This window comes from Python bivittatus, unplaced genomic scaffold (assembly GCF_059951505.1).
Source record: "Python bivittatus isolate LINGU-HERP-01145 unplaced genomic scaffold, Pbiv_v1 ctg000790_np1212, whole genome shotgun sequence".
In the NCBI taxonomy this organism is placed as follows: Eukaryota; Metazoa; Chordata; class Lepidosauria; order Squamata; family Pythonidae; genus Python; species Python bivittatus.
Window position 1 is genome coordinate 6,562,896 of NW_028277110.1, and position 20,613 is coordinate 6,583,508.

Here is a 20,613-nt window from a genome sequence, read left to right on the forward strand (position 1 = left end):
TTTGCTGCTCAGAGAAGTGCCAGCTGCCCGGGGAATTGTCTTTTGGCATTGCAAAACAGGCGCGAAGGTATTGCAGCGGGCTTTCTGGCCAGATGGGTTTGCGAAGTTGCTGTGGGCAAAGATCTTTGGAGGCCAGGGTGTCCGCAGGAAGGGCGCAGACAAAGACGTCAGGATGGCAGCCATAACCATGTAATCGAATCCTGCCCCTTTTCATGTGCATCGGTGTAAAAAGGGTGGGAGTTTGATTGCGGGGTTATTGCCGCCATCTTGACTTCTTTGACCCCCTTCCTGTGGACACCCTTGCTTGGTGAGGTTGAAAAGGAAGAGTGCGCCCACTGTCTGCTTCCCCCAATCTACCAGTGGCCAGAAAAGGGTGATTTCCTAAAGGCGAAGACTGGCAAGAGCTGTTCAGGACTGAGGGAGAGTGATTCTGCGGGTGGCTGCCCACCGCAGGGCTCTCGGTCTCCACAGAGGCCTGGCTGCTTCCCCCATGGCTCCGGGGCGAGAACCTGGGGCACAGGTTTTGAAGCTGGCACATCTTGCACACTCGTGGGTGTCATGGGCCAGCCAAGCTGACCTCGTGGAAAGCACCTCCAGCACGGGGTCTCGCGCACAGATGAAGTCCCAGGAGAAAGACTGTCCTTCGGGGCACGAAGCACGTGGTCTGCCTTGGGGGATCCCTGGCTGCATTCACGGGACATGCCCACCTGAGTTTAACTGAACCCAGGTTTTGCACCGCACACCACACAGTGAACCACAAACTCATCACGAGGACTGGAAGCTCGTGGCAAGAATGGTTTATTGTCGGGGGGCCATGTGAGTGCGGCTGAGGCGTCCTCCTCCCCTGCTCCAGGGGTCCCTCGCTCCTTTCTTTTTACCCGACTCAGCCAGTCTTCTCCCGGTGGCACCGAAGGACCCTACACCCCAACCTGTGCCCCTGGGCATGCCCCTCCATGGGGAGGGGCCGGGCTCAAAAACGTCAAGGTGGCAGCTGTGGAGGGACAGGGCTTCAGTTGGGTGATTGCGGTTGCCATCTTGACTTTTTTGACACCCCCCCCCCACGGACACCCCTGCTTGTACTTCACCAGTCAGAGCAAACCCCAATGGGCCTGGGCTCCTGAGCAGCACTGAGAACACCCGCAAAAAGAACTCAAAACGCGAGTTGTTTGGCCTGAAAGGCCTTTCAAAGGCGTGAACGCAAACCCAAAGGGGAAAAGGCTCATGATGCACAGTGAAGGTTCTAGATTTAGCAGAGGTTTTTACAGGATAGGTTACTATGGTCTGTGATAAATTTCATACGTTCAACATTAAATAAAGAATAGCTTGGTGGGTTTTTTTGTTTTGCTTTGCTTTGCTTTGCAAATGAGGCTCACATACTTACATTCGCATGGCATGGATTCATCAAGTTATCCGAGTTCCCATTTTGCCACAAGTGCTTACCTGCCCACCCTTATTTTAAATTAAAATTAACCTTTGCTAGAACTTGTCCTCTGGCTTTTGGGGAAGACGTCAGGTTTCCACGCTGGCAACCAGGATACAGAGAGCCTCCGGGGTGCCGCCTCTTTGGGGTCAGCTGCGTTTCCTTGGGGCTTTTTCGGTCCGGAGGAAGCAGGACAAGCTACAGATCAGCTGCGGTGACGGGGCCTCGAGCATTCGGGGACCCAGCAGCTGGCGAAGGCTCTCCCGTATTCAAATATGGAATTTCAAGAGGCTCTGCTAGAGTCTCCTGCTGACCTTGGCTCAGCCGCCCCTCCTCAGCACTTGGATGGGAGACCCCAGAACGTCCCAGGGCTGTTGGTGAGGGAGGAAGACCTCTCCTGTTACAGCCCTGCGAGAGGATGGGTCTTCCGATGAGGGGAGGGGGAGCAGGAGCATCAGGAGGCCGCGGTTCTGCAGCCGGAGGTGCCGGCCTCCCGAGACCTGGAAGCTCCCGGGCCTGCCTGCACCTGCTGACGGCCCCGCAGGCGCCTCGGCCTGGGCGGCTGCTTGCAGGAGCACTCGGTCACGGCTAGGGAGACTCCGGCAGGTTCTCCACCTAGCTGGGAGCAGACGGGGGGCCTCGTGAGGTTTGGCTTCCCTGCCTGAGCCCCTCCCGGAGGGGGTTCGCCTGTTTGTTGGACGACGGGAATGAGGCAGGAGACAGTGGTTGGGTGCTGGACCCAGAGTTTAACCCTCCCTTGGGCACAGAAGCCAGGGTGACCTTGGGCCAGAGGAATCAGCGTCAGGCTCTGCCACAGTCCACCCCCTCGCTGCGTCAGGCATTGATAGCTGTCTTCTGTGAACTGGGCAAGGGCATCCAGAAAGAAAGGGACCCTGCGGCCATGAGGGACAAACGCTGGGGACCCCCCTGCACCCATCAGCAGGAATAGGAAAGGATCCATGCGCCCCTCCCAACAGAGCTTGGGAGCTAAACGAAGGCTTAGCTGAGAAGCTGTTGCTGCGCACTGAAGCCACCTTCCACACGCCATTGCTAAGGTCGCATCCCAAGCGCCATGCTCTGACCTGTGAGGGAGCACCGGGTGCCAGCCGGGAGGTGCAGCCCTTGGTGGATCTCCCGGCCAGGAAGAACAAACACCCCAGCGCGCTCCCTTCAGTGGGGTAGGTGGGGCTGAGATGGACGCCACTTTGACCGATGGCTGGAGTGGCAGGCCGAGCCCTATGCTAGAGCTCCGTCGGGTAAGAGTGGGACTTTCCTCCTCCTCTGCAACCAGGAGGCACCCTGCGGATCACCTGCAGCTCCGCTTCTGCCAGGCGGGTGGTGGAGGCTGGCAGTGGGGTGCTGCGCGAGATCCCCACGGAAAGTGACCAGCCGGTCAGCTGGGGCTTCTTCCCTCCATGTGCCCGCCCAGGCCGAAAGCAGCCGTCCGGCAGGCCCCGCTCCCTGCGGCGCAACCCCACGGTCACCACGGCACGCAGCTGGCAGCGTGCAGGGCTCGCTGTGGCAGAGAGCGGGACACGATTTTCGCCCCGGAGCAGGAAACTGCCAAGGGAGGCCGCTCGGCTGAACATCTTCGCAAAACAGGTAATAACCACGTTTGGCTGCCTCTGATTACGGGGGCCTCTAGGCTGTGGTTGGCATAACCTACACATTTCTGAACGACACCATTAAGGTACGGAGCAAAGGAAGTGGAGGCAAGGAAGCATTTACAGACTTCTCGTGTCATTGCAACTCAGTAGGAAAAATGAGACTCTTAACAACAGATCACCCTTTCCTTGTGACCCCGATATCCTTTAGGTCAGTGTTCCTCAACCTTGGCGGCTTGAAGATGTGTGGACTTCAACTCCCAGAATTCCCCAGCCAGCTTGGCTGGCTGGGGAATTCTGGGAGTTGAAGTCCACACATCTTCAAGCTGCCAAGGTTGAGGAACACTGCTTTAGGTGGTCAGAGAGCTCCCTCTGCTGGCAAGAAGCGGTCACTTTCCAAAATGCTGGCTAGAAAGAGAATAAATTTACAAGCTGTTTCCCAGGATGGCAAATCAGTGTCAGTTTCAGTTTCTCATATTTGTGGTTTTCAAGTTGTCTTGATGCATCCGTTTTTAAATTCCTAATCTCTGTTTTAACCATTTCTGTCCTAGTTTGGGATTTTAAAACAAAAACAAGTTATTCCCTTGAATGTACATATTTCACATTACACCGAGGTGCTTTAATTAAGAAATAACACTAAATTATTAAAACTGCGCTGTTTAAAAGTTAGCAGTGTAGACCTATAACACAAAAGCACTCTTTAAACAAAGCGGTATTTCAATATTTCTGAAATGAATCAGAATTTTAGGAAAATGCTTTACGAGATGATGACTTTGCTTCTTTAAAAAATAGGTATTGCTGCGTTATTACAGCGCTGAAACATATTTTCATGGACGCAGAAATTTGCTAGTGTTTTCAAATGAATAAATGGAAAAGCATTTTAATGCTGACTGAAACATCAGTTAAAATTAATGAAGTTATAAAAAGTTACATGGCTTAGATTTTCAGCAAAAAGAAGCAAAACCCTAGAGGATTACAAATGGATGACAAGGTTGACGTTTCCCCATCAAACGCGAGTAAATAATGCAAGCAGTTAAGCAGCTAAACAGAAGCAGACTGTAACATTCACAGAATTATTCTTCAGACTGACGTGAAAGATGCTACTTGTTGTAGTCTTAGACCCCCGCTGAGAGCATCTCCCGGAGCCCTGAAATGGCACTTCCGGATCCCTTTATGACCAGATTAGGCTGAGCTTACGCAGGACCCATTATTAAATCCTACCGAAGTGATGGGGCTTAAGCCACGTCACCTGGCTTCAGAGGGTGGCCTGAAGTTGCTGACAGGAGTGCAAGAAGTCCACAGAAGTTTATGATGGAATTAAAAATCTCCATTTCAGGATGGCACAAGCTTCTCTTGGGGTCTCATTTACTTCCTGCTGCCCATTCCAGGGTTAGCAAGCTACCTGGGGCAGGCACAGCATTCACACGACGTGTTAAACCAGGCTAGCGAAGATACAGCCGAAGCATCTACACAGCCCCCTAAGCTTGCTTAGCGTCAGCTTGTGTGCCTGTACAGCTTAGCCCTTGAGTGAGCCCCCCCCGCCCCTTTGGGACAGCGTGTGGTCTGGCCTGTTGAGTGAGTAGAGAGCAGGACCATTCAGTAGCTCGGCTGTGTGGGTGGCAGCGAAGCTCCTCAATCGGGAGAGACCAGGATTGCCAATGGCCTCATCAAGAGCAGCTTGAGGTCTCCCGCAGTTCCTGCAGGATGGCTTTTACGGATCACGGCCTTTTAGGGAACATGGCCTTGGAGAAAAGCATCTCAGATGCAAGCAGTAATTGTTGGGAGGAGAAAAAAGTGGTACTTCAGTCCACAGGCGCTAACAAAACTAACACCTCCGCCCCCCAAAGTCTTGTTTAGAGAGACTATTTCAGGCAAGGTAATAAAATTTTTTAAAACCAACCACTCTTTCATTGCATGAGTTTAAGGCCCTGCGAAAGGAATACAGCTAAGCTGGGCTGGGGGGCAGAGAAAATAAAATAAGCAGGAAGGGGGATGTGAGAAGAAAGGCGAGGCCTAGAACCGCTTTAGAAGTCATTAGACTTAAAGCTGCCAAATGTGAAACTGGCATTCTTGCACTGAAGGGCCTGTTGGTGTGTCTGGCGATAGAAGACTTGCTCAGTGTTTAGCGGGCGAGAAACGGCTTTGCATGAGCACCGTGCAGAGAAAGGCAGCCTCCGTGGGGCTGGGGGAAGGGGCGGTGGACAACTGTCCAGAGGCAGAAAGCCCTGGCCCCAGCTACGTCCGCCGCCCTCCTTGTGACTGGGATTAATGTTTGGGACTAACATTTCAGGGTCCACAGGCAGAGTTCTGCAGAGGTGAGTTCTCCTGTTCTCTGTGGGGACATTGTTCAGGATGGCTGTTCAGGATGGCTGAGAGAGGGAGCAGCACTGTCCTTGAGCCTTGACTTGCTCTGGGAGGGAGGCGGTCAACTCTGGATGGCACAAAGGGGTGACATTACTAGTTATATAATTAATTCTGCCTGTCTTTGCATGGCCAGGGGTAGGCAGAGGAGCTCTAGAGTTCTCTGAATCTTGCACAGGATTGGAGGGAATGTGGCTACTCTTTTGGAAAAGCATCTTGGTTCTCTGCAGGGACACATGGAATAGTGGAGCAGCCTCGCTCTTCTAGATTCCACCCTAACTGAGAAGGAAAGGGACTTCCGGCACCGCAAAGTGGTTCAAGGGGATCAAGAATACTGGAAGTAGTCCCATTCTGGGAAACACCAAAGGGCTTACCAGGAACTAGTCACCGTGAAAGGGTAAACCATGTGATATCTTGTTGGTGAGGTCACAGGACTCATTTCAGATCCAGCCCACAAAACTGCTGACTTTATAGGCCACTTGACGGAATTCGTCTTCGCCGCCGTTACGGTGCAGCAAAGTCCTTTCTGTTTGTCTCAGAACAGAAACATGCCAGAGGGCTTCCAGAGCAGGAGGACGTCACAGACAGATGAAGTGCTGTTCAGCAGAAGAAGTACCGCGGGAAGGTCCGATTTAATTCAAGCTTCAGGCACTCTGGATTAGACCTCTCAGGTTGTTAGGGTTGGTGTTACTTTCTCACTTCTCTTCCTCTTCTCCTTAATTACAGCAGAAATATAATAATTCTTGAACTTTATAAAAAAGATGGGGATCGGGATGATGATGGTCAGCAAGCCACAAAGCGCTGTGCAAGATCCAATAAACTGGCTAAACGTACCAAAGGGCACTAAGTCTCCATAGCCTATGGTGGTCAAGGTGACCACTGCCCACCAAAAGGATGAGAAGATGCCATGAAACAGTGATTCTGGGTGATCCTGCATCAACTCCGCAAAGAACAAGAGAGTGCCAAAGAAAAGGATTTCAAAAATAAAAACCCACATCAGGATGGCAACCTCCTTCAAGATGGACTTGAACATGTAGGGGAAGACTCTCAGCATCAGGGGGGTCTCCACGAGCTTGAAGACCTTTAAGAGTTTGACGATATACACCACGCGGAACAAGTTCAGCCAACACGGTAGAGCTCCAGGCTTGCGCCGGGGGCCGCTGAAGAAGAGATCGAGGCAAACTGGGAGAAGGGCAAGGAAATCCACCACATTCAGGGGCTTTCGAAAGAATTTCCTTTTGTCTGGGCAGGACGCGAGTCGTATGGCAAACTCACACATGAAGCAGACAACGAAGAAAAGCTCCAGATGGAGGAGAGAAGGTACCTGGGGACACGCCGACGCCTCTGAAACGTGGTGCAAGTGGGGGTGGGTGATGTTGTACTGGCTTCCTTTGACACAAAGGATGACGATGACAGCAACATTGAACAGCAGGGAAGTGGCTGTGAGGCCCTGCAAGGAAGGAGAGGGAAACCCGGCGTTAGCTGCTGGGCGCATCAGCCGCGGTCCCAAGCCCAGGGCCCAGAGCCCATCTCCCCAACTTGGCTGTCAGTCACCCAGAGCAACAACAGAGCCACGGTCACCAGCCAAGGGCCGCCCTCTCACCTTTACACCTGCCTACCACTCTACGTTCAGGGGCCCCTACGCATATTTCTCCCCACTCTTCTTTTGTGATTAGGTTCCTTCCGATTACAGTCCCAACAAGCCTTTGAATCTTCCAGGATCAGTGGCTTCATGGATACATTTCTGCAGTTTTCTTGGCAGTGATACAGATGTGGTTTGCCACTGCCTTTTTCAGGAAGCCGTCTCTACTTCCCTATCCAGCCGCCAACCCCAAAATGACCAGATGTTTCCCTCCCATCTACCCACTGAACAGACCCAACCCTGCTTAGCTTCCCAGAGCAGGGAACGGTGAAGCCCCCAGCCCATAACCATCTCTACATTTGTCCACTTCGGATTTTTTTCATTTTTCAGTCCCGTCCTGTTCAGTTTCTTGCATCTGAACTTGAGAATTTGGAAAGAACAGTTGATGCCAACACATTTTTCTGCATTAAGCACGTGTCTCAAAATGAACGTGTTTCTGTCTGCAGTTTGCTCAAATGTAGAAAGTTGGACACTTTCTCCAGCGTAATGCATTTTTCTTAAATGGTCTTCATGGGCATACGCAGTTTTGTACTGACTTTCACTATTATATATGGCATTTTCAGGTTCCCAGAAGGTTGAAGACGGAAGCCTAGCTACAGAGGTGCTTAAAAGTTTCTGGACCCTTTGGAATGTTCAATATTTCTGCATAAATATGACCTAAAATGTGATCTGCTCTCCACACAAGTCCTAAAAGAACCCAATTAAATAAATGAGTCCAAAACATTATATTTGCTCATTTATTTATTCAGGGAAATGATCCAAAGCTACACATTTGTACGTGGCAAGGGTATGTGTGCCTCTGGGATGACCATTCACTGGAAGGGGAAATGAGAGTCCGGTGTTTCAGTCGATGGGGTGATAATCAGGTGTGAGTGTGGGAGGTCCTACCTTATTTATAGAACAGAATTCTGGGTATTCACTATCAAAGTCTGATTTTCACAACACAGGTATGTGGAAGGGTGTCATGGCTCAAAGAAAGGACATTTCTGAAGACATCCGGAAAACGGTTGTTGATGCTCACCAGGCTGAACAAGGTTACAAAACGATTTCCAAAGAGTTTGGACTCCGCCGGTCCACTTCGGGCAGATGGCGTACAAATGGAGGCAATTCACCACCACTGTTCCCCTCCCCGGGAGTGGCCGACCCATTAAGATCACACCAAAAGCAAGGCGTGTAATACTCTGGGAGCTCTCAAAGAACCCCAGGGTAACATCTAAGGAACTTATCAGGAACTGATGAGACCATCATCAGGAAAACATTGAATAACAGTGGTGTGCGTGGCAGGGTTGCAAGGAGAAGGCCACTGCTCTCCAGAAAGAACATTGCTGCTCATCTGCAGTCTGCAAAAGACCATGTGGATAAGCCAGAAGGCTGTTAGAAGAAACTTCTGTGGACGGATGAGACCAAAATAGAACGTTTTGGCTTGAACAAAAACCATGACGTTTGGCGAAAGGCAAACACTTGTTGTTGTTGTTTAGTCGTTAAGTCGTGTCCGACTCTTCGTGACCCCATGAACCATATTGCGCCAGGCCTTCCTGTCCTAAGGCAAACACTGCCTCCCAGCATAAGGACCTTATCCCATCTGTGGAACACGGGGGTGGCAGCATCATGGTTTGGGCCCGCTTTGCTGCCTCTGGACCAGGGCGGCTTGCCGTTGCTGATGGAACGATGAATCCTGAGTTGTACCAGCAAATTCTACAGAACAACGTCAGGGTAGCTGTCCATGAACTGAAGCTCCAGAGAAAGCGGTCCATGCAGCAAGACGGCGACCCAAAACGCACAAGCCGTGCGAGCAAAGAACGGTTAAGGCAGAAGAACATGTTTTGGAATGGCCAAGTCAAAGTCCTGACCTTAATCCTATAGAAATGTTGTGGAAAGACCTGAAGCGGGCAGTTCACGCAAGGAAGCTCACCAACATCCCTGAGTCGAAGCTGTTCTCCAAGGAGGAAAGCGCCAACATTCCTCCAAGCCGACGTGAAGGACTGATCCACAGTTATCGGAAACATTTAGCTGCAGTTGTCGCTGCCCAAGGGGGACACACCAGTTACTGAAAGCAGAGGTTCCCGTACTTTTGCCCCACAGAGATACATCGCTTTGGACCATTTTCCTCCATAAACAAATGATCAAGTACAATGTTTTTGACTCATTTCTTCAACTGGGTTCTCTTTATCCAGTTTTAGGACCGGTGTGCAGAACAGGTCACGGTTTAGGCCATATTTACGCAGAAATACTGAAAATTCAAAAGGGTTCACAAGCTTTTAAGTGACACTGTACGTTTCCATTTGTGTGTTTGCTTGAACGGTATCGTAGTCCTAAATTGCACTCATATGCCAATGAAACAAAATCCTCTCTTTCTGTCTCTCCCCCCCCCAATTATGTTCTTTCTGATTTTATTGGAAGTTGGACTCAGGTTTTTTTAGAATTACGGGGCGAGGAGGTCCAATTTACGTTTGCGAGGACAAAGTGACCGGTGTATTTTGGCTGTAGATTTCAGTGAACGGGGGGAGCAGAGAGAAGATAGAGCTCACGCCTACAAGCCAATGCACGCCCCAAAATACTTCTTGCTGTTTGGAACACGGGTAACCTAATTCCCTCTATTTTCCATTTCAAACATGTAGCACTGGGAAGGACTGAAAATAACATCCCCGTGCTCCCCAAATTCACTGTGCCTTGGGGACTCCCTTTCCAGCAATGTGCATGGGGAAAGGGACAAAAGCAGTTGGGGGGCTGGTCTCCGGCAGGTCAGCTGGGGCCAAGTGCAGCTTTACAGGGGAGAGAAACAGCTGTTGCATCTGCTGATGCTTCGGGCCAGATGCTCGGGACTCGCCCCAGCTGTCAACCGGCCAAAGTTCCTGAACATTTTGTGCCCAAGTTGTTTAAAATAAGAACCAGAATGTTAAAAACCGGTGCCTGAGACTTTTCCCTCCTTCCTCTTCCTCACCCCTCTGCCTTCAGCATCAGGCCTTTTAAACCAAGCCCAGGACCACCGCCTGCCGGTCCTCGTCTTTGGCCTTGGTGCTGTCCCTTGCTCTGTCCCTTGCTCTTGGGGAGCAGGCCCCCCTTTTCAGCCTGGGGGCTGCAGGGACGGGCCAGGCGCGCTGGGAGCTCGCTACGGGGCGGGGCGGGGGGGATCAGCACCGGCACAGGGAGACCGGCTGCCTAGCTCCAGCTGCCGCGGAGGGGCAAAGGGGGAGCCCGGGGCGCTGGCAGAGGGGCGTCCTTGCGAGAGCAGCCACGCCGGATCTTTGGGGAGGAGAACTGGGCGGAGGGCAGCACTTGGAGCCTGGGGGACCCTGAAGGTGGGATCTGCTCCGGGGCTTCGCCTTCTCGCCCCGCCAGCCCCTGGGCCGCCCCTGCCCCGCGGCGCCCGCTCTCGTACCAGCGCCCATCGCGAGGAGTAGGGCTTCTCCAGGAGGGTCCACGCCGCGCGCTTCCACCGCGCCCACGGGCCGCCCGCCGTCCGCCTTGCCCGCTGCTCCGGCTCCGGCTCCGGCTCCGGCTCCAGGAGGCCGCGCCGGTCGTCCTGCTCGCCGGGGCCGCCCAGGTCGCGCGCCTCGGCCGGGCCCTCGGCCCCGCAGAGCTTGCTCCAGCAGCAGGCGGGCAGCCGCGCCTCCGACAGCCCCCAGAAGTCCAGCTCGGCCTGCAGGGCGCGCCGGCACCCCGCGGCGGGGCAGGGCAGGTGCCCGCTCCGGCAGAGGTGCAGCACGTGCCCGAAGAGGCGGCCGCTCCGGTCGAAGAAGAACTCCCCGGCCGCGGCGTCGTAGTCGAGCCTGGCCGCCGCCTGCGGCTCGGCGAGGGCGCCCAGCTTGGTGCCCGGGAAGGCGCCCAGGGTGCCGCGGCAGGTCTGGTAGCGCAGCCCGCCCACGTTCAGCGTGATTCTGCCCGCGGGCGCCTCCATGCCGCGGCCGCCCGCGCTCCGGAGCCGCGGCAAGAGGGCCACGGGGACCGCCGCCCGCCAGTCGCGCGCCCGGGCCAGGCCGGGGGGGACGCCGCGCGCGGCCCGGCAGCTCCCGACGGGCCCCTGCGCCGCGGTCCTCGGCCGCCCACGAAGGGCGAGAGCCGCCGGAGCGCCCGGACGGAGCCGGCGGTGCGGGGAGAGCGCTCGGGCAGCCCGGTCCGGGCGCGCAGGCAGGCGGGCAGGAGACCGCGGCGGCCAATCCCGGGAGAGCGCGCGCCCCCGCCCCGCGCCCCCGTGGAAGCCGGGGACCGACTCACGCCTCCCTGCCGGGACCCGACGACCCTCGTCCGATGCTTTCCCTGCAGAAATGAGCAAACTGGGAAACCTCCTCCCGTCCCGTCCCCTCCCGACCCCTTCCACGCCGCGTCTCTCTCTCTCTCTCACACACACGCACACGCACGCACACACGCACAGCCGTCCTCTGGGACAGGAGCCATTCCGACCAGCAGGATTACTGTTCTTTTACTTTGAATGATTGTATAGTTGTAAACTGTTCTGAGACTTTATAGAAGCATTTTGAAGAAGTCACTAATAAATAATAAACTCAGCAGCGTCAGCTGTTTCTCAGAGGGACCAAAGACCCAGAGCGGTCGAAGGCTGCGGCGGCCCTTTTCTTTCTCCGGCATGTTCAAAAGGCAGCTGGGCGCCCCCGTCTCTGGGATTGCTGCGCCAAGCAGGGGGCGGACTAGAGAGCCTGGAGGAGCCCTTCCAATTCTGTACGTTTAGTAAACCGGCCGAGACGCATCTCTTTCCGTCTTGCCCCTCCTGACATCAGTGACTGAAATGCATTTTAGCAGCCTCTGTGAATTTCTAGCAGGGATGCAATGAAGACCTCTATTGCGATCTACTGCGATAGGAGGGGGATCCTCCGGGGTGGGGGTGGGCTGCTCTGCCTCTGGCAGGGTGGGTGGATATCCATACTGGTACTTTAGCCACAGCACCAAACTGGCTGGCTGGAATTGCTTTTAGGGGATGTAAACACAACCATGCAATCAAAGGGGTGCAGACAGGCCACACCTTGGATAACCGAGAGTGGGGAGAAATGGCTCACACGTGTAGGGGGAACGTTTGTGGGGGATCGTCTTCCCGCTCTCTGGGCAGAGAAATTGGGCCTTTGTGGCGGCCGTGGCCCTGGGGAATCTCTCGGGGGACTTCATGATCTCGCCTTGGAGTTGGGTTGAAGTTTTAGCTGTCTACCTTTCTAGACCAGTGACAAAGAAGAGTGTGCCATTTATACTGATGGTTGTGATAACTGTAGCATGTTTCATTCATTAGAATCACTATTGATGATTGTTACATTGTCATTTTCTAAAGATGCTTACAGTTGTGGAGTTTGGGTTATATCATTAATCGTGTTACTACATTTGCTTTGGAAAGAGGATTGCTCACACCTAAATAAAACAGAGTTGGTTCCTCTTCATGTGCTTTTCTTTAATTAAAGAAACAAAGAAGAACCTCAGCTCCGCTTATTGCCAAAGCAGCGGGAAGGGACAGAATATGCTGTTCAGGAGAAGATCTTATGCAATCGCACACCCAGAAGATCCCTCTGGTGCCCCAGTTTCATAGGCTGTTTTTGTTTTTTGGCCTCCACAAGCTTGGACTTGAGCCACAGCACATCCTGTTTTTCTCCCCTCTCCTTGTGCCTCCTTTTGGAGGCTACTTTTTCAAACCATCCTGCAAAGCTGCTCTGCAAGATTAAAGGTAAGACTATAGAAGCTACTGAAAAGACTGTGGGTTGGTGGAGCCTGGGCAGGGCTGGAGAAGAACCAGAAGTTTCAAAGCGGGATTTTTTAATGTGGGTGAGGAGCGACCTAAAACAGATTCACAGGGGTTCAAGAGCCCTAATCAAATCATGAACCAGGGTCTGATGTCTTAATTTGGATGGCATTGTAAAAGACTTGAGCTGTGACTAGCATTTCCGTTTGGGCAGAAACTGGCTGAAGAGGTTTAACATTTACTTACAAACAGGAACTTTTTACTCCCAGGTATGGAATCTGTGAGCCTGAATACTGGCTTTGTTCTTAGTGCTGCTTAAACAATTCACAAAACAGTATTATTATATGTCAAATTAAGACAAGCTATTACAGTACAGCTTTTGCTTGGGTGCTTCTAAGATTAGGATCCATAATACAATAATTCTGTTGATGAGATGTGGATGGGTTCGGCATGCAAGTGTTTGTTTTCTGCATCTCTCCATATTTATTGTCCTTCTGTCACTGATACGTGAGTCGATTCCTTTGGCAATATGGCAGCGTCTTTCAGATAATGCAGTTTAGAGGAATAAGTTTTCTGTCCTGCCATGATAACTTGTTTAACACAAAACATTACAGAAGCCCAAGAAAGCATTTATAATATTGGCACATAGCTATAGAATTTGTAGTCATACATTTGTTTTCCTTATTTTTATACTTTGTAATACATCATTCAATTATGTATGGAAATGTTTGTTTAAAATTCAGGAAATGTTATGCATTTGGTTAAATATTTTTTTAAAATCCTCATTTTTCAAATCATTGTTTCCTGGGCAGGCAGCTCAAAGAGGCACCTGAGTTTCATGTTCAACCTGGGTCTTTTTGAGGGAGTTACAGGGTCAGTTACCTTGGGCTCCATAGCTGAAGAAGACCCATCCAAAGGATGGTCAGGTATTTGAAATAATCAGATGAGTTAACATTTTTTTCATCTAAGGTGGTAAAATGAATTAGTTAAAATCTAACTAATATTTATTTTAATATTTTACCTTTCCAATTTACTTCTGGGCCATTGATTTCAGTGGTCAAGAAACAACAGGGAACAATACATTGATGTAGGATGAAATGCAAAGAAAGTGTTTGGGGGGTGTTTCTGACCCTTTGACTCCCCAAGTCAAAGAGACTGGGCAACTTCTTTCTTCTAAATGTCTGGAGACAGAATGTCATGTTGTGGCCATTAAAATGTTGGGGAGACCTAGTTGTACGTCCCACCTTAGCTAGGAAATGTACTGGGTGGAAGTAATACGTTGAATCATAAATCTAAGGAAATGAGCTGTATTGTGCCATAAACACACTGTTGAATTAATACAGTTACTAGATTTGTGAGGTAACAGACCTGCTTCAATGTTGCATGAATTGAACAGCTACTGAATGGCTGTTTTCTTGCTGCCATCCTGGGTCCGTCCCCCCCCCCCCCCCCCAGCCACAGGTCAGAAAAGAAGCAGAGCAGTGAGGAGAAAGGGGCTGCAGAAGGAGCCCCACCAACTCGTTCCTCACCCTTTCCTCCCCATCTAGCTACCCAGCCCAAGGAATGGGTAGGAAGGACCCCCAGCCCCCTCCTCCCAGGCTACTGGAAAACAGCTGAGCAGTGAGTCAGAAGGGGTAGAAGGTCTCAAGGGCGAGAGTTCAAGGGAGCCTGGCACGTCCAGCATATTTCATCCCCAGGCCAGAAGTCTTCCACCACTTTTCTTCTGAAATATTATCAGCCATATCAAAATGGTTGAATTCTTAATAATAGTAACAATAATGATTATAATACTTCCATGATTCCTAGTTAGAACTGATAATACCCAGTCTAAAGCCTGTGATAGTCCCCAGATGAATACTGTGGATCACAATGATGATGATGGATCTTTTCCTGCTTCTTGGCAGCCAGTTACAAGAGATGAAACCACTGGAAGAAAAGGTCGTCTTGAACATTGGGGGCCTCCGATATGAGACCTATGCCAGCACCCTCCAGGCTTTCCCTGGAACCAAGCTATGCCACCTGACGGAGCCCCAGGCAGCCACCACCTTTGACTACGACCCAGACACCAAGGAGTTCTTCTTTGACAGAAGTCCCTGCCTCTTTGAGGAGGTGCTCAACTACTACAGGACCAAAGAGCTTCACTGCCCTGACTTGACCTGCAAGTCGGTCCTGGACGAGGAACTGGCCTTCTGGGGGCTCAGCAATACCCCCCTGTCACCCTGCTGCTGGCAGAAATTGACCATCACTGAGGGACAAAGGGAAGAGTACGGTATCTGGGAGGAAGATCAAGATGTTGCTGGGCTCCTGGACCAGGCAGAGAGGAACCAGCGCACGTGGAGGGGCCGATGGCAGACCAGAATCTGGACTGTGTTTGAAAAGCCGTTCTCCAGTTTAAGCGCAAAGGTCTACAAGGGGGTTTGGGGAGGGCAACATTTGCTCCTTGTGGAAGGGTGCAGTCTTGTCTTTTGGTTTTCTTAGCCTCCCAGGGCTGAGACTGAGGCAGGACTAAGGGAATCCACCCTTTTCTTAGCACAAAGAGGCTGGGTTATTCTTTCAGAGCTGTGCTGAGCCCTTGGCCTGTAACGGTATGTGAGAAAGACCTTGAGAGATGGGGTGAAGAGATGCTGCCTAGGGAGCAGTCAGATAAGAGGGCACAGCCCGCAGCTGCATAACAGACGGAGAAACTCAGAGAGGAATCTCCCCAACTTCTCAGGCTGTAAAGGAGAGGCAGGAGAATCATACTTTCAGACTTGCAAGAGTCTGTTAATGTAGCCTAACAATAAAGTAGAAGTAGCTCATCTGGTCATGTTTCCTGTCTGGTCTCCCTGGGAAGGCCGACATGGCCTGCCTGCAGTGTGAGTCCCATGGCAGCCGGAAGGCACCCATTTTGTGTGGCTGAGTCTCTGGGCCCTTGAAGACCTGCAGGACACGCTCAGGTTCATCTGAAGGGCAATTTATTCATATAGACACCCATTTCTCTCATTTTTTAAAAATATACATAATAAGAAAGTTCCATTCAGGATTGTCGTGATGGTGAGCATAGTACACCAAGTATAAATCTTGCTGCTTGTTATGAGTCCAATAGTAGTAATACTAAGCAATTTGATTAGCTCACCGTGGGGTGAAAGTCAACCTATTTAGGATGCAGTACTGAAACACTCTTCAACCAACCACCTCGAGGTCCTTTCTATTTCAGACAAAGCTGGCCACAGATGTTCTTTTGCAATTCTCCCCCAAACTTGTGAGCAGAGAAATTGGGTGGACATTTTTTCTGAATTTCTCTAGGGGAAGGAGAAATTCTCCAGGGAGTGCCTGGGAGGAGCTCCCTCCCAAGGTCATTCGTGGAAATCAATGGAAATGGGGGAGGCCGGATGCTAGAGCTACGACTGCACACCAAGAGGCCGGATATTCAGACACACCCCTGGGCCACCTGGTCACTAGATATGTACAGGAGCACCACATTCTGACCCGGAGGATTTCTCTGAAATTCTCTTTTCTTTGGAATAATTTTTTTTCTAAAGCAGACTGAGATTGGATAAGAACTCATTTTAAAAAATGAGGGGATATTTCCCCCATGGTTCTCGTTTCAGAGAGTTTCCTCCCTATGTCCTGAATTAAGACAGGTGAATTGTGTGCTAAAAGTCAAGCGTCTTTAACTCAGATCATTTGCACAGCTGGCATTCTGCACAGGGTATTTGCACAGCCATCACAGAGTAGTGAAGGAGCAAAATGGGGTCCTGTCATGATACTCAGGAATGATTAGACTGATCCAACTCTCTCTCTCCCCCACAGGGCCTGGCTGTAGTGTCTCTGCTCTTCAATATAGGGATATGCATCCTTTTTATTGCCAAAGCTTACGAACAAACTTCTCTTCTTTACATCACAGAAAACAAAAGCAATTTTACTGCCTTTCATGCTGAAGTTGACTCTTTTTACATACATTTGCCTTATCTCCTTTACTTGGAACTTTTCTGCGTCCTCTGGTTCGTGCTTGAATTTTTTCTGCGACTCATATCCTGCCCAAATAAGAAGAAATTCTTCCAAAGCCCACTGAACGTGGCCGATTTCCTTTCCCTCTTCCCCATTTTCATTGAAGTAAACAATCAGCATTTTTTACCCTGGTTGGACTTTTTCCGTGCCCTGTATTTCTTCAAACTCTTGAAGGTTCTCAAGCTGGTGGAGACCCCTGTGATGCTGAGAGTGCTCTCCTATACTTTCAGGGCCATCATCAGAGAGATCTTCCTCCTCCTCCTGATTTTTGTCTTTGAAATCCTTTTCTTTGGTTCTCTCTGTTATTTTGGAGACTTAGTTGAAGATAATCCAGAAACATATTTTAGTGACATTGGTTCATCTTTCTGGTGGGCAGTGATCACCTTGACTACTGTAGGTTATGGAGATGTTTTTCCCGTCTCTACAGTTAGTAAACTGATTGGAGCCTGCACAGCATTATGTGGTGTACTAACCATTATCACCCCAATTCCCTTCTTTTTTATCAAATTCAAGGGTTATTATGATGCTGCCATGATCAAAGAGAAGAGAAAGAGTAAAAAGAAACAAGTACTCACCTTGCCATCATGATGAATGGGCAGGATGCTTCCAATGTTTCATCAGAAAAGGACAACAGCCTTCCTACGTCTGCTCATTCCATATTGCACTTTATGTCTTCTCCTGCAACGTGTGTCTTTCTATCTGAATGGTTAATGTTTTTATAGAGCCACTCTCCATCTGCCTACATTCCCGGAAGTTCACCGCAGTGTACACGACCATCCTCATGAAAGTCTTATCTTTAAAACATTTCAAAGTGACTTTGTAAGGTTTCTTGCTTTCAGCATAGCTGGCAGGTAGCAGTCTCACTCCCACTATGGGCACTCATAGCCCAGCTTACCGATTTGGAGCCTATCAAAAGTGTTCAATCACGGCTCCTTCCTCTCTAGCAAGCGTGCCTATGGGCTGAGGACGAATGGAAAGTGAAGTCATGCGGCAGACACCCGTATAGGGAAGGCTGACATGGGTTTAGCCGCAACCGACAGAGTACTCTCCAGGCGATAGGGCATATATTATGTGTCTGTGAGTTTGTGTTCGAGACAAAGGTTTTAAGCATTGCATTATTGGTTCTTTTGGATTCCTCCTAATGCACCAATAAATTCACCTAGGCTTTTCATACACCTCTTCTACAGCTTGCTTTAGGTTTGTCTTTGCTTGTTTTTTGCAAATTAGAGGACCATCAATAATGTTTGAAGAATGTTGTATCTTCTTTCGAAGCAAGAAAATCTTATCAATATTATACATTACACTTACATTAATCGGCATTCTTGAACATCTTTTTAAAAAACTCTGGGAACCTCTGGGAATCTCTTTGGAGCACTTCGTGGCAGAGAATTCCCATTTCAGCAGGTTACCAAAAATTGCCCATGCAGTTGCCGGGGGCGGTATAACAGGGTGTCTGCAGGGAGGTGAAAAAAGTCAAGACGGTGTCCACAGCCATGAGACCATCACGACATGTAAAAAAGGATGAGGCTTTAATGACATGGTTGTGGTTGCTATGCTGACTTTTTTGACACACACACACACACCCCACCAGTGTGGACAAACCTGTAGTGTACTAAAATACAAATACTAGAATTATACTATAGCAACGGAAACCTTTCTAGATAGCTTGCAAACATACTGATAAAGTCCAATTAAGCAATCCTTTGAGACAATTTTTTAATGAAGAAATTGGGATAATTATTCAGCGACCTTCACAATGGATAGCCTGCTGATCATTTATTGTCCTTAAGCCATATTAACAGTTCCTACTGTTTCATTCCACATTTTCTATGTAATTTTCAGTTTTTAGTTTTTGTAATTTGTCTCTTTAGTAAAAAAAAGCATATGAAGAGGAGCTACTGTATCTGTATTTTACTTATGTATCTCAGCACATGACTCGCCCTGTTCCCAGTGCCACGACCACCACAAAGACCCAGTTTCTCTGCCCAGAGAGGTGGAAGGCTTTCCCCCACAAAGGCCTACCTGCATGACCCATTCCGCCCCACTGTCTGTTATTCAAGGCACGGCCTGTCTGTGCCTCTTTGGGTGCAGTGTTGTTATTTGAGTTCCCTAAAAGCAGTTCCAGCCAGCCAGTTTGGTGTCGTGGCTGAAGAGCATTGTTTTAGTACATGGTTTTGTACCTTGTGTGTGCGTTTCACATAATGTATAACATCCATTTAATAGTGCATTTTATCTTACATTATGTTTAAAACTTTAACTTGCTTTTTGCCCTTTAAAGAGCACAGCATTCCCCCACCCCATTTTCCTTTGGTTTTCTTTTGCCCTGAGGCAGCAGCCGATTAGATACCTGACTTCTTTGAATAAACAAACCATAAATTAGCTTAGGACCAGGCAGAGAAGGTGCCAAGAGAGAGACCCTGGATTTCAAAGAGGAACAAAGAGACAAGAAAGGACCGACATGGGGTGTTTCCTTGGTAACAAGAAGAAGAAAGATGAACTCATTCTCACCTCCTTAGGACCTACCTTTACTCCCCCCCAGACCATCCCAAAAATCCCTTGTATGGGCAGGAGAGGATGCACGATCTGATTTGAATTTTTTTACACCTGTACCTTTCTATAAAACCTCTGATGTTTGCTTTGCAAGGTGTGGTTTCTTTCAACATTCCTTGCCACGATGTTGATTGATCCAACCAGATGCGTATTGATCAATAAATATCTGTAAATTGTTACAGAAGTCTCGTCTCAAGTTTTTGTTTGGCTCTCTGAAACTTGGGTAACATAGAGTGCCTTACATTGCTAAGACGCCAGACTAGAAACTGGGAGGCCGTGAGTTCTGGTCCTGCCTTAGGCATGAAGCCAGCTGGGTGACCTTGGTCCAGTCCCTCTCTGCCAGCCCTAGGAAGGAGGCAAGGGCAAACTACATGCAAACCTCTGCGGGACCGGTCCAGGCAGTTGCCAGGAGTCAAGATTGACTGGAAAGCAGCAAAAGAAAAAAGGCATTTGGTTTAATAGATAGGAAGGTGAAACAGAGGGATTTGCGTTAGTTCCACAAAGTCACCTTAACTCTTGAGAGATGCGTTAAAAGGGCAGATGTCTCATGGGGCAGGCAGCCTTTCTGCAGCGAGGCTTTTGAAGTTTGGTTCAGCCACTGGGGGCTGCTGAGGATGATCTGCAACAGCAACAGAGGAGGCAAGGCCAAGATTTTGGGTCTGTCAGGAGGCCTTGGGAGATTTTATCTGGGAAAAAGTGGCCTTTCACTCTCTCTCAAATGACATCTTTTAAATCACATTTAAGGTGATCTACAATTTGGAGGTCAATGTTTTAAAATGTTGGTCTCTTAAGTTCACTACGTGCTGGGAATCAAGCGTTCTCCATCTGAGAACTGTAACATGTGAAGCTGGGATGGGGAACCTGAGATACCTCAAACTCTGCAGCCGAACTTTCCAGCATCCTCCACTATTTTAATCATCAGCAGCAACTGTGATGCAACAACAGCTGGCGAAAAAGCCACAATTTCCCAACCTCACACAAAGATGATTCACTACTACAAGCAGGAAAGGAGGCTGTACAGAATGACATTTTTGCTTTCCGGGTGTATTTTATTCTTCTATTTAACTTTGCGAATGCCTGCTGTTAATGTCTGCTGCACAAATCTCAGGGCCAGATCTAGCAGGATGAGAACTATGTGAAGCATATTTACTATGCGTACACATGTATGTCTTTTACATGAATGGTAGCCTCAGAATCATGGGGAAAAGGAGAGAGAATCGAATTCTAACTGCTCTTGCCACAATGTTCCCCAAAATTGCTTTTCTGACCTTGCTGTTTTGGGGGCATCAAAGTGCTTTTGAAGAACACCACACAAAAAATAAATAAAATAATAAAGATTTGTTGCAGCATAAGAAGAAACTGTTGGGAAAAT

At 49.7% G+C, this 20,613-nt stretch overlaps 2 protein-coding genes across 2 annotated transcripts; one reads left to right on the top strand and one right to left on the bottom strand.

The window, feature by feature from the left end:
- Positions 1 to 4,168: 4,168 nt before the first annotated feature.
- Positions 4,169 to 11,773, bottom strand: LOC148213973 (voltage-gated potassium channel KCNC1-like). Its single transcript, XM_088129231.1, has 2 exons — positions 10,407 to 11,773; positions 4,169 to 6,835 (listed from the first exon to the last, which is right to left on the bottom strand). The coding sequence occupies exons 1-2, from the start codon at positions 10,923 to 10,925 to the stop codon at positions 6,053 to 6,055; spliced, it is 1,302 nt and encodes a 433-aa protein (XP_087985357.1). The 5' UTR covers positions 10,926 to 11,773; the 3' UTR covers positions 4,169 to 6,052.
- A 233-nt stretch (positions 11,774 to 12,006) lies between these two features.
- LOC103058743 (voltage-gated potassium channel KCNC1-like) lies at positions 12,007 to 19,402 on the top strand. The gene is made up of 3 exons (XM_007444689.3): positions 12,007 to 12,686; positions 14,606 to 15,104; positions 16,494 to 19,402. The coding sequence occupies exons 2-3, from the start codon at positions 14,619 to 14,621 to the stop codon at positions 17,277 to 17,279; spliced, it is 1,272 nt and encodes a 423-aa protein (XP_007444751.1). The 5' UTR covers positions 12,007 to 12,686; positions 14,606 to 14,618; the 3' UTR covers positions 17,280 to 19,402.
- The last annotated feature ends 1,211 nt before the right edge of the window (positions 19,403 to 20,613 follow it).

What these genes read in the sequence shown, in the direction of transcription:
- LOC148213973 (XM_088129231.1), bottom strand. Translation starts at nt 10,925, where the DNA reads ATGGAGGCGCCCGCGGGCAGAATCACGCTGAACGTGGGCGGGCTGCGC. An exon ending in ACTCCTCGCGATGGGCGCTG is followed by an intron (nt 6,836 to 10,406) that starts GTACGAGAGCGG and finishes CCTTCCTTGCAG; the next exon opens with GGCCTCACAGCCACTTCCCT.
- LOC103058743 (XM_007444689.3), top strand. Translation starts at nt 14,619, where the DNA reads ATGAAACCACTGGAAGAAAAGGTCGTCTTGAACATTGGGGGCCTCCGA. An exon ending in TCTCCAGTTTAAGCGCAAAG is followed by an intron (nt 15,105 to 16,493) that starts GTCTACAAGGGG and finishes TCTCCCCCACAG; the next exon opens with GGCCTGGCTGTAGTGTCTCT.